Source organism: Drosophila nasuta, chromosome 2L (assembly GCF_023558535.2).
Source record: "Drosophila nasuta strain 15112-1781.00 chromosome 2L, ASM2355853v1, whole genome shotgun sequence".
Classification (NCBI taxonomy): Eukaryota; Metazoa; Arthropoda; class Insecta; order Diptera; family Drosophilidae; genus Drosophila; species Drosophila nasuta.
The window spans coordinates 8000643-8014095 of record NC_083455.1 but is presented as its reverse complement, the minus strand read 5'-3'; the positions used below and the strand labels follow the sequence as shown (position 1 = coordinate 8014095).

Here is a 13453-nt window from a genome sequence, read left to right as displayed (position 1 = left end):
CAAAAAAAAATAAATAATAATAATAATGTCATGTCATGTCAGACTTAAAGTTCAAGATTTACTATTGCTATTAAAATTTGTAATAACAAATAAAAACAATTTTTTTCCAATTCTGATTTCTAAAATATAAAAAAATGATCAACTAAGTTTAAGGTAATTCTTTTGCAGAGTATTTTATCGTCCACAAGCTTTTTCTCAGATTTTCATTCATGTTAAATTGCTGAAATATAAGCATAAACAAAATATGAACTAATGAAAATGCAACTGTGCTCTGTGCTCTGCGCTCTCCAACATCAATTGAGTCTCTCTCCCTCTCCTCTCACGCGCTCTTTGAACTAATCGTTCCCTTGTGCTCTTTATTGGGCTCACTCTCTCAGCAATTGCTGCGAGGTTATGAAGTTTTGTAATAGTTGATGGGTTTATTGTGCTGTCGCAGACTTTTAATTTGCCATCTAGTATTTAGAAAATACGAACATGTTTTATTTTAAGTACTATTGTAAAACAATACGTTCATGTTTCAATGGAATTTTTTCCTATCTCTGTTTACTTATCAAATTTGCTGGACAGGTTCTTTTCGTGTCTTTTGTACTTTGTTTTGCAATTGATATGAATAATATAATTAAACTGCAATTATAATTGGTTGCGAAATAACATTTTAATAGCCGTTTCGAGTCATGTCTTTTTATTATCTTTATATGGAGGGTCTAACATATTTTTGTGCAAATTTGTTGACAGTGTTTTTAAGAGTAAGCAATTAAACGTATTGACAATAAACTCAAATATATTGACATTCGAATATTAACACTCAACACTCCTATTTGAGATAAACGACAAGGCTTCACCCTTCAAATCAATTAAAATTTTCTGCAAATTAAGATGCATTATCATATTTGCCTATCTGCTAATTTATAAGCAAAAACTAAATTCACACTTTTAATCGATTGTCAAACAAAGCATTTTTATTAAAAATCAACATCTTGACAACCCTATTAAAGCTTTATTTATTTTCGGCTTTACGAGCTTTTTACTGACTCTTCTTTTATTTACTTCTCTCATATCTCAAAGCTCAGCTTGAAGTAAGTTTTCATCTCTCCAAGTTACAGTTTGTTTACAAACTCTCTTAAGCTGGCCTAGCAACAGGTCGTATCTAATAAAATTCAATTAGAGTACACATGTAAATTCCAATTCGACTGGAGCATGTTGCGTTAATCGATGCGGCAACATTTCTCAAAAAGCTTTGCAGCCAAAACTTGGCAACAAAGTTGACAGTAAAAAAATGTATGTGACTCCACAACTTAATGAGCTTCAATTAGTTTAAATGAAATGAAGCTGTGGTATTTTATAGAGTTTGCAGACACAGCAGCAACAACTTCATCTGCAAAATCGTTTATTTAATTGAGTTTCATTTAGCGGCAAACTACGAGTATTAGGAATGTGATGGGAAATGTTTTAGATGTATTTCATTCTCGAAACTGACCTGCCTTGACCCTGAAAAAAGTTAAATTAAAAAATTAAAATTACTGCAATAGGTTTTAACACAAAAAATGATTGAAAGAAGATTTTAAAATGTAAATTATTTTATTGACTATAAGAAACCCTCTAAATTGCTTTATTTGCTCAGCCTAAAAATATGCTATATAAACATTAAAACAAGAATTCATTCTTCAACAATGATATAATAAAAACTTGATTTATTTCCATTCACGATTGAATTAACAAAGCCTATTAATATAATTTTTTTTACCATTCCCCGGCCTATACAATGATCTTATATGTGAAATGTACTTGTTTTTTGGATAGTATTTTAATAAAATCAATGGAACTTGGAAATGTTTTATGTCATTAATATAAAACTACTGAATTATTATAAGCAAATGTCTAAATGAACATAATTTTAAAGAATTTTTTTTTTGGACGGCTTTCAGTCTGTATACAAAATATATAAATCTTTGAAACAGTGGGAAGTACCATATAAAGAATGATAGTTTGCTTTATGCGGAATCGCCTAAAGCTCAAGACCCCCAGCAATTAACCTGGTACAATTACATAAAATAAAAAGAGTTAAAGTTTTTAAAAATCGTAGCGCAGTAACAAAACAACATCAGAGTCAACTAGACAATAGACTGTTAAACAAATATTTAAGCAACATGCTTCTGTTGCTGATACTTACATTATTGTCTTTGACCAGGAGCAGGCCTGAGTCTGGTGTGGAAATTGTGAATTTATCGACGCAGCTTCTCGATCAAAGTGGCTTCAAGCAATTGCCCTTTCGACTTAAGCCCTACAACATAGGCGTCTACTACACAAAGCTGGATGACAGGCTACGTCAAACCCTGCTCGATGTTCGCAATCGGACACAAGTGACGGTGCTCTCCAAGATCGATTCTCTGCTGGAACATAATGCCAAGATTGGCAGACTTCAGCAGCCGGTCGCAGAAGATTATAGTTTTCCATGCAACTTAAGCAAAGGAAGATCTCCTGAACCGCCAAGTCATATAACTCGATTGCGTCCCGGTGATATCGATATTGTAGCTGCCCTTGGGGATTCTACCCATGCTGGTACTGGCATCTTGGCTTTGGGATGGCGTGATTTGATGACAGAATATCGGGGCTTCTCATATGGAGGCGGCGGCATTGAATCCTGGCGCACTGTGCTCACCGTGCCCAACATACTGAAGCTATACAATCCGAATCTTTATGGCTATGCCGTCGCTCATTGTCTGGCTGTCGATCCCAATTCACGATTCAATGTTGCTGAGCCAGCGTTGTACTTGTTGGATTTGCCATTTCAGGCGCACGTTCTTATCGATCGCCTGCGGAAGGATCCTAAGGTGGATATGGCGAAGCATTGGAAAATGATCAACATTCATGTGGGTCCCAATGACGTGTGCACCGAACTGTGCCACAGAGATGACTTGGAGGCCTTTCTGCGCACGGTGAAAAGTGTTATGTATGAAACCTTCCGAGTGCTCAGAGATAATGTGCCGAGACTGCTGATTAACTTTGTAATACAACCGGAGATTCATGATATGCTCAATACAATACACAAAATGCCACAGGACTGTAAAGGAAAAACCATTTTCTTCTGCCACTGTCACCCCAAATATGACAAGTCGCATTTTTACAATGCTGCTGAGCGATTTGTGAGAATGCAGAAGGAAATTGCTTCGATGCCCGAGTTTCAACGCGATGACTTTGCCATTGTGAATCATGGCATTCTCAGGAATATTAGCGATTTTTGGTCAAAGAATGGGGTACTCGACCATACTTTTATGGCCAACGATTGTATACACTTCAGTCAGAAGGGTCAAGCGGTGTTGACCAAACTATTGTGGAATAGCATGTTTGCGCCAACTGATTTTAGATTTACAGAAGCTTGGAGTCATCCCTTTGAGCATTTTTTGTGTCCCAATGCAGAGAATCTGTTTCTGAGAACAAAAGGTGACCAATATTAATTGGATAATAATGTTAAAAAACTGAAAAAGTTAACTCAGTTCTTAGACTATGGATATTATTGCAGTTTTTACACTGTTATATTCTTGTATAAGAAATATAAATATACAACTAAAGACAAAGAAAGATATTCAAAAATTTATTTGTCAATAAAAACTCCTTAATATTTTATTTAAATATGAATTAAATACATGAAATAGTAATAGTAATAAAGAAGGGAATAAATTTGAAAACGGAACTGAATAACGTTTATTTTAATATTTTCGGCATACTTAAAATTATTACGTACATAGAGAAGTGTCGTGGATTAAACGAAAAATATTTATTCCACGCCCCTTTAAGCTACCGCGGCAAAATGTACTTTAAAATGAAAAGAAAAAAATTCAAAACGCCTTGTTTGATTATAAATGGGGCAAGCAACGTGGTTAGTGGGAATCTTTTCTGTGAATCTGCCCAGTGATCACAGATTATTTCAATAAATCAGTAAAGCGGAAGTCAAACACTGGGGACATGTAGGCTCAATGAATTAACGCAAAGCCCAGCTTAAGCATCCAGCTTCAGTTCCAGCCTCTTGGCAACCTTCGTGACACACCTGTGTTGTGAGTCAACTTGACGTATTTTTAGATAACTTCACTTTGTATTATTGAAAATATTTTATATATAATATCATTTTGTGGGCAACAACCGACGTCAAGTACAAAATGAATAGCAATAAATTCAAACTGAAAATAAAACAATAGTTATTGTTTTGGTTTTTGCACTTTTTGCATATCTATCCACTTTAGGTCTAAAGATTTCAATTCCTTTAACAAATAACCGAGCAAACAATTAGCTATTAACATTTCAAGTGGCTCAAAACAACTCAAAGCAAACTCACTTGAGCTTAATGTGCAACTATTTGTTGATCCGTTGTCGCTGTGCTCTCAGCCTGACAATTAGACGAAACTCTCTGAATGAGATCTAAGCTCCAGTAAACTATCGACAGGGGCGTCGGAACGTAATGCTAAATGGGGTAAACGAATTGAGATTTGTTTTTTTTTGTAAATTACATTTTGAAAGTCTTATTTGCTCCTTTTTCTTCTCGACTTTAGCACTTAAAGTGCTCCATTAAATTAAGAGAACAATTTTTGCTAGTTTCCTGGTTCTAAAGTTTAGAAACTTATTTTCGCACTCTTGACTAACTTTATAACAAAACTTTATAGACTTTGCTCTGCGAAAATGCAAACTGGTTTGGATTTAGTGATTTAACAATTACAATCAAATTCCCATTATTAATTAAGCATTTGTTGATATTGTTGATAAATAACAATTGTAATCATTTCATAGTTAAATTTAAAGAGCTAAAGCTTGCTTCGTATAATGTAAAACTGGAATCCCCCTATAGAAGTTTGAATCACACTTAAAAGTGCCTCTTAAAATAATGTTTTTGCTTTTAACTGAATTAAGTGTGTACAAAGTCTACGCCACTGTAGCTCCAATTTATTTATAAGTACATTGTTTTTATTTTTATATAAAAAAGCATTATGCGTAGTCTGACATGTTGCAGTAGCATCAATGTTTTTTTGCGGTCGCTCCAAGGTAATTATTTTGTTTTGGGTTTCTGCTAGTATTGTAGTGTTTGAGTTTTCGAAAATATCTTTGAACCCAACACCACTTGTGTGTATCCACAGTCATGTTTTGGGTCCAAGCAGGGCATGGCTTGTCATTTTGTCAGTCTGTCGAGTTTGTTATTTCGTGATAGTTAATGTCTCGGTCAACGCAATTGAGTCAAGTTCTGTAGAATACTGCCGGTTTAGTGTTGTTGTCGATTTTAATGGAAGGAATGAGTGGTTATGAGAGTGCTCATTGCGAAGCTCCGACAACAAATTGTGTGATGTTTGAGGTTCCATTCATAGCGACATTTAAGCGATCAACTCATTTGCCATTCGAATGAGAACGCGTTAAGAAGTCGTTGGAAGCGCGCGAGTGTTTTAAGCGAAATAAAGAAATAACTGACTTTCCACGTATTTAAATGTGATGCACAGATTGCAATTTAACAACAGCCACAATATCAAATATGCCGCTCAGCCTATTTGCATTGCTTGTGGCGATGCTTTTTGCATCTGCCGATGCTGCTACACGTCGCATTATTCCCGAGAAGAATCGCTCGAATTGTTTTCTGGCCAGCCTAGGTGTCAAACCCCATCCTTACCACGCGAGGCTGATCAACACACACGATAGTCCGCTGTACACGAATATAGATCGCGATCTGCGGCAAATTCTGCTCAACACTCGTGGCACAACTCTGAATTGGGCGCTGCAGAATATCGAATCGCTCCATGCCCTAAATGTAAGAGAGGGAAAAATGCAAACAGTGATTCCTAGTCGAGTGCCATTTCCGTGTCCATTGAATAACACACGATCAGCCATAACGCCCACATCGATTGAAAGACTGCGTCCAGGAGATATCGATGTGATTGCCGCCATTGGTGATTCACTCTCAGCTGGCAATGGGATAATATCGAAGAATGCCTTCGACATGCTGAACGAATTTCGTGGACTTGCCTTCTCGGGAGGCGGTCTCGAAGATTGGCGCACCTTCTTGACTCTGCCCAATATACTGAAGGTATTCAATCCTCAGCTCTATGGCTATGCGACGGGCAACAGTTTGGTAGTGGATCACCGCACCTCGCATCTGAGCATCGCGGAGCCCATGATCATGTCACGCGATCTCTTCTATCAGGCGCGAGTGCTCATCGATCTGCTGCAACGTGATCCACATGTGGATATGCAGCGACATTGGAAACTCGTCACCGTCTTTGTGGGCAACAACGATCTCTGCTCGGACATTTGCTTTTGGAGGGATCCGCTGTTGGCGGTCGATCAACACGAACGTGATTTGCTCAAAGCGTTTCGCTTGCTGCGCGACAATGTGCCACGGCTGCTCATCAATCTGATTGTTGTGCCCAACATTCAGCAGAGTATGCGTCACATCTCGGGAGTTCCCACGCAGTGCTTCATAGTGCATCGCATCGCCTGCAATTGCCTGATGAGCGATCGCATCACAGCGGCTCAACGAAAGCAACGTCAGGAGACAATTCAACGCTGGCAACAAGTGGATTTAGCTGTTGCTCGTCTGTCTGAATTTCAGCGCAAGGATTTCGCAATCATTGCTCATCCCATTGTCAGCAATATGACGACACCTCTGATGCCCGATGGCAGCACAGATTGGCGTCTGTTCTCCCACGATTGCTTTCACTTTAGTCAACGCACCCACGCAATGGTATCGAATCAGCTGTGGAACAGCATGCTTCTGCCGGATGAGTTAAAGCCAAGACCGAATGTTTTTCCTAAACCCTTTCAGCAGTTTCGTTGTCCCACCGAAGAGCAGCCTTTTCTTGTGGTTCGTCCCAGCTGAGCTGTAGAATTAGTATTATTTAATCATATGTTTCGAAGGTGCTTTATTGTGATTTATGCTTTTCTGCTTGCCAGAAAATAGAACAATTAAATACATGTTACCTATTAGCTTTCTTAGGAGTTGAGTTCTGTAAAAAAAAAAAACATACATGCTTCAGAAAGTAATTATTGTAAATTATAAATCGATGTAATTAGTAATAATAGGAAGATCTTATATTAATAAAAATAATTCAATAAATAATACAAGTAAGAAAGTCACATGTCGTGTGGTCTTGACTATCCATTTTTAATAAAATTCTCAAAATATACAATAAAGAATACCTAATTATACCAAAGGTATATATAATGATATAATATAACTTTCTAAATACAGCATACGCTACAAAATATACTAGATTTTTTTTTAAATTAATTTTTTTAAAATTTGTTCTTAAATAACAAATAACAAGTTTCATCTGATTCGAAGCAAATCTTTATAATGTAGTTATTATTGTCATCAGCCTTCACTTTATCAGAATTATATAAATACCGTACAATTGTTCTCTTCATAAATTCTTTTCTGACTACTAAGGCTTACTAAAGAAATGTTGAAATGAGTTCGCTCCTTTAAATCGTAATAATGAAAGAACTCGAAGCCATTACTGAACATAATATGTTAGTTGCCTGGCAATTGTGAAACGTTGCATCTGATTAAACAGGCTTACTTGTTTGTTGTCCAGTATTCGCAGACTTATCTTCCGTAAGCGCTCTTAGTGTTCTGCCACTCTTACCTGCCCTCGGACTACTCCGTTTCAATTAAAATATTATGCAATTTTAAATATATTTTTAATTAATTAAAAAACACTAAAAAACAATACTCCGCCCAGCATAAAAATTCATTAAAAATACTTTTTGCTTATATGGCAGAAAGTATTTTTCCTGTTTGTTGCGGAACTCAACCGAACCCGACCCATCATCATTGCGACTTGTACGTACGCGTGACAATGCCGCCCGCTTATTACGCCCATGCTCCGCAGCTGCCCCATTTAACCTCACGCCCAGCCAGGAAAATAAAAACAAAGCGTTGAGAGCAGCATTTCGCATATGCAACGAGCGACGAGGCCACCTGCAAACCGGACAGTTGCCAATGGGCGGCGACCAACCCCCAGGACTTTGCATATATGGTAAAAAAAGAAAACATATATACACGCCCATTGCAAACAAGGTTGTATTGTGGGTGGGTGGCGAATGTGGGACGGGCAAAAAGCAACGCAACCAAAATAAAAAATCTGAAAAAATTGCGGCCGCAGCAGCTGAGGCAGCTGCAAGTGTGTGGGCAGGGGCTGTAAAAATTATATTAAAAATGCACTGTCCGAAAAAAGGGCGTAACATATACACACTCACTCGCACACACATACTCTGACAAGCTTTTAAACCCTTGCCCGCCAAAAAAAATGAAAAAGAAACGAAAACAAAATAAATAAAAAAATGTAATAATAAAGTTGAAGCGCTTGGCTGAGAATGGGGCCAGACCCTGGTTGATATAGTATATGTGTGTGTATATGAAACACTCACTCACACACCTCTCTATATATATTACATATTTAAACATTTGCAGAAAACAACGGAAAAAGAAAAAGTGTCCCGTTGCAAAATATGCAATTTATTGCGAAGCACAGTAAATAAACCAAATAAACAGCCAAACGCCATTTGCATCGCGAGAGTGAGAAAATTGTATAGTGGGAGTGGGAAAGTAGAGAAGAGAAGAGGTGGCAAAACCCCAAATGATAAATAAAATTTAAAATCTCGAGCCTTGATTAACCCAAACGAGCATTAGTACCGCCAAGAGTGGTCACAAATTCCATCTACAGCCCCCCTTAAAAATACCCCTCGCTTTGTTTGCGTAGTTAGCAAAAAAAAAACGAGAAGAAAAATTGCAGATGAAAATTGGGGGACGATGCGAAAATATCGCAGCATACAGACGGGCTCAGATTTTGGTGCGAGAGAAAGGAAGCTGATGAAACAGAGCAGAATGCGAGGCAAACATTGCATAAATATAATATGATTGCAAACAAAAACATTTGAGCCATTTGAGCTTGTCATTTGTACCAAGCTTTTTTCTACTTTTTTTCTTTCCTTTTTTCATTTCACTGCCAGTGACCCTCACAGTTTGCCAAATATATGCTTCAGAGGGTAACAATGGGAGCGTGTAGCCATCGACTATGGTAGACTTTGGCTAAAACCCTTCAACTACCCGCTTTAGATTACAATAAAATAATATGCAGAATAGAAGCCGAACAGACATCATTGAATACGGAATACACATCTATCAATCAGTTGAAAACTTCATGTTTCATCCGTACATATATTATATATATTACCATACCATACATATATTTATAAGTTTTAAAATATACTATAAGTAAACTTAAATACTTAATACATTCACATATCCAAAACTAAATACAATAATCGAATGTACATATTTTGGTTCAAAAAAATTCAATGGAAGCATTCTATAAAGCTTTCAGTTTCACAGAGATTTTCTACAGGTACTAAGTTGACTATATATAGTAAAATATACAACTTAAATTCTACTTCAAAACCACTAGAATACTACATTCCAAATTTCTAATAATAATGTAATAATTCCAGCTTCATTAAATATGTGTAATGCAAAAAATCTAATTTTCTTAATCACATACTGAATAACTATTTATACACCAAGCATACTAAAACACCATTTTGTATGCTGATTGACTTTTAGTATCGCTATCTTTTGCTTAGTAAAATAAGCCATATGTATTGCTCAAACAATTCTAATTCAAGTGTCAGGGGAGATTTCGCTGCCTTCTTGTGTGAAACTCAAAATTTCAGCGCTAGTTAAGACTGCGAATCCCACACTCGGAGCAATTGCCGTAAGCCAACGAACCGACACTTAGCTAGACAAATCCATCAAGACAGCGCATCAACTGAGACAGACACTGCAAAGTGTGGAGAGGGGGAGATGGAGGAGGAGGAGGAGGAGTAGGAGAAATGTTGGCGTGGAAATGGCCAATACGCAATGGGCATGAAAATGTCTGCAGTTAGCTGGCAAACAAGGAAAGTAGTCAACTGGAAGTTAGCGTCCAAGTCCGTGTCCGGGTCCGCGGGTCATCAACAATGGTGCTTGGTCGCCAACAACAACAACGACAACAAGAACAAGAGAGCAAAAAAGCGTAGAAGAAAAAGTCAACGTTTGACATTAAACAGCGACAACATTTTCGCTCTGCATGCAAAATGCCGGGCACAAAGGCGCACAGGATGGCGGGCGCGATTCGCATAAAGCAACTGACAACCGCACTCGCAATCGGTGGCTTCTCTCTTGGCCATCATCTGATCCGGCTTCGCCAGCTTCAGCTCCAGCTCCATTTCCCACCCGCCGCTAACGAACCGCTAAAACATCAGCCAGACGATGGCGGAAATAGAGCAAAGTTTCACCAGGCGACCAACGTACAAAAGACAACACTGAAAACGAGCAGGGAGGAGACTGAACAAAACAAAAAACAAGAGAAAAATACTAAAAATGGCACACAAGCTACTTGAGCTCAGCGTCAGGCACTCTCCAACAGTCATTCCCAGGCTGTAACAACAACAACAGCAACAGCAACAACAACGACGACGACAACAACGGTTTCTTTTTTCCGCGCTCAACTCTCTGGCCATGTGGTTGACGGGTTAAGGCGGACAGTTGACCACCACAGTTGAACAGGAGACGATGACTCTGTGTCGTCTTTCCATTGTTGTTGTTGCTGCTGCTGTTGCTGGTGTCGCCTGTTGCCCATTCCCAGCTTAATGGCAATGATTTTGACGGCTGTTTAGTGGTCCTTGCAGCCGCTTCTGCTGATGCTTCTGCTACTGCTTCTGCTGCTGTTGGTTCAGTTCCTGCGGCTCCACCTTCTGCTGCTCCTACTACTTTAACTGGTACCAACCTTTTGCTTTTGCCCGTCACTAAGGCTAATGGCTACGTGTTGTTCTTGTCGTTGTCGTTTTTAGTGGCCACTCGAGTGATTCCCCAGCATCCGTGCATCCAATTGCAGGTGCTGCCGTCGCTGCTCGGGGTTATGAGGCCAAAACCCCACGCCACGAGGGAAGACAGCGTCTTTTAATCAGCCAGTAATGGCAATGAAAGCTGACATCTGCTATAGGTATCAGATCACTCCAGCAATACACTCAATTGCCTCGCAATGTGAGTGCATGACTATGTATGAATACTCATAGTGCATTCTAATGGGAGCTTGTTACGAATAAGTTGGCATAATCTTGGAGAATATCGTTAATTAACTTCGAGTAGAAGTTTTATACCCGCTACTCATCGGTGAGAAGGGTATTATATCATTGTGGAGCCACGAAATGTAACAGGGGAAAAATTGTTGTATATTTTTCGCTCTATGGTATATTTAGAAAGTTGTACTACATTTATATACCAAATGCATTTCGTACATTTAGGAATAATACCGTACTATTTTGCTTTTATTCAAAACGAGTAGCGAGTATCTCTTAGTCGAACACACTCAACAGTATCACTTGCTTGATTTAATGAGGACAGTTTTAGGTTGCAAGATAAATAATTTCATTAATTAAGACAGAAGAACTGAACTAAGAGCAAGATTGAAAGCTTAATAGCAGAAGAAATTAAAAGTTTATTTCAAAAACAGCCTATTAAAACTCTTTTAATGTCTGAATTACTTATGTATGAATCATAATTTAAAATACATAATTATTTTCGTTATAAGAGGTAATTTTGCTTATAATATTGGCATTTGTACAATGCCAAAATGAATACAACAACTAAATATACATTTTATCAACCTAAAATGTTTAATATTTCAATTCAATTTAGATTTTATTCCGTTTCTAACATGATTACGTTTCAAATTGAAAACGTGTATGTAGAAAAATTCTGAAAAACAGCAGCTCTAAAGTTTTTTAGAATTCTGCAGAATGTTGAATGCATTCATGCGAATAAATTGGAATGGCAGTAGAAACGACAGCAGATATGCAGATGAAACGAAAGAGTCGGAGTCGGAATAGGAATAGGAATTGGAATAGCAATAGGAGTATGAGTAGTGCTATACAGATTTCAAATATGTTCCACATATGTATTTCCATTTGCTTATGCCTTTTTGCCATTGTTTGCACTACACTTCAACGCACTTTCGTCATTGATCCGCTGTTGCCCACACACACACACACACATTCACGCATGCAAACACACACTCACTCAACTCAGCTCAAACCCCAATTGCAGCATTTTTTCTAACGCTAGAGTGAGCGAGCGAGAAAGAGAGAGAGAGAGTCATGTCTATCTCGTGCTGCTTCAGCGTGGTTTTTATTGAATTTACCTCCTGCCAACACACAACTGACCAGGCCAACTGGTTCCTAGCCGGGGCTCGTTGCATTATGCCGGGACATACGTTTTCAAATTCCATTCCTGCGTAGATTTTTTTTTTTGTCTTTTCTTTTTCTCTCCTTTTATTCTTTTTTTACCATTACTCATATATGTATGGCTGATGGTTGGTTGTGTGGAAGGGATTGGGGGGATTGAGGGGGAAGCAGTTGGCTCGTATGTTGCCTGGTTGCCACGTGCAGGGCTACGGCTCTAAGCTTTGACTTGGGATTTGCATTTTTTACGCGCCGTGGACCGTCACCCTCATCCAAGGCGAGGCGAAGTGGGGGAAGGGAATCCACTTTTGCTGATGTTGTGATTTTTTTTCTACTTCCCATTTCATTTCATTTTTCTTTTCTTTTTTTTTTTGGGCTGTTGACGCTTTTGCTACGGGTTTTCCTGTTTTTTTATTCTTTTCATAATTCTCCATTCCCTCGCTCTATCTCTCAGTTTCTCTATATTTCTCGCTCTGCTTGGTTTTGTGAGTCGCTGTCTCTGCTTGTTCGCTCTGTCCTGTTTTTGGATAAAAATCCATTTCATCAGTGGGGTTTCCGTTTGCCGTCTTCTTCTTCTTCTCCATCATCATTATCATCCTCATGAGCTGCCGCTTTGTCTGATCGCGTTGAAATTGTAATGAGATTTCAGCTGCAAAGGGTTTTGTCTGCAATTTTACGGTAATATGGCCAAGGACCCGTCTATTTAATTTATGAAATTTATCTGCGGCTCGCATCGAGGCGTTTACGGTCCGCATTATTCTTTTTGTGAAAATGTGGATACGTAGAAATGTTCAAATGCATTCATCACTAATAAACGAAAGTTGTGCGGAGTATTTCTCCATCTCTTTGGTTAACCATTGTTTTCATCTAGGTTTTTTTTGGTTAATTTTCCTCATGTGGCTTTTAATAGATTAGACGCGTCGCCACTTTGAATGGTCTGAGAAATGTCCTGTTTGGGGAAAATGCCTTATGAATGGGCACTTCATAATAAGGGCTTAGACTCTGCATGCCTGAGTGCTTTTACGCAACATTTAACATGTTGCAGATGTCTGATTGATGTGCTGTGAAGAGGGTTAAACGTTGATAGATTGTGCTAACGCTAAACTCATGCCATATACAATATTTTAATTAACTGCAAATGTACTAATCAGTTGATGTCTCAACGGATGTTGTGTTACAAGCAATTAAAATCAACCAACAA

General features: G+C 38.3%; 3 protein-coding genes across 3 annotated transcripts in view; all 3 read left to right on the top strand.

The window, feature by feature from the left end:
- The window catches only part of LOC132789579 (neuroguidin), a 62877-nt gene that overhangs the window by 25749 nt on the left and 23675 nt on the right, over positions 1-13453 (top strand). The gene's annotated exons all lie outside the window — the stretch shown is intronic.
- On the top strand, positions 1992-3552 carry LOC132798339 (phospholipase B1, membrane-associated-like). The gene has a single exon (XM_060810160.1). It carries the CDS (start codon positions 2148-2150, stop codon positions 3453-3455), a length of 1308 nt encoding a protein of 435 aa, XP_060666143.1. The 5' UTR covers positions 1992-2147; the 3' UTR covers positions 3456-3552.
- Positions 5364-7151, top strand: LOC132791272 (phospholipase B1, membrane-associated-like). The gene has a single exon (XM_060800127.1). It carries the CDS (start codon positions 5510-5512, stop codon positions 6848-6850), a length of 1341 nt encoding a protein of 446 aa, XP_060656110.1. The 5' UTR covers positions 5364-5509; the 3' UTR covers positions 6851-7151.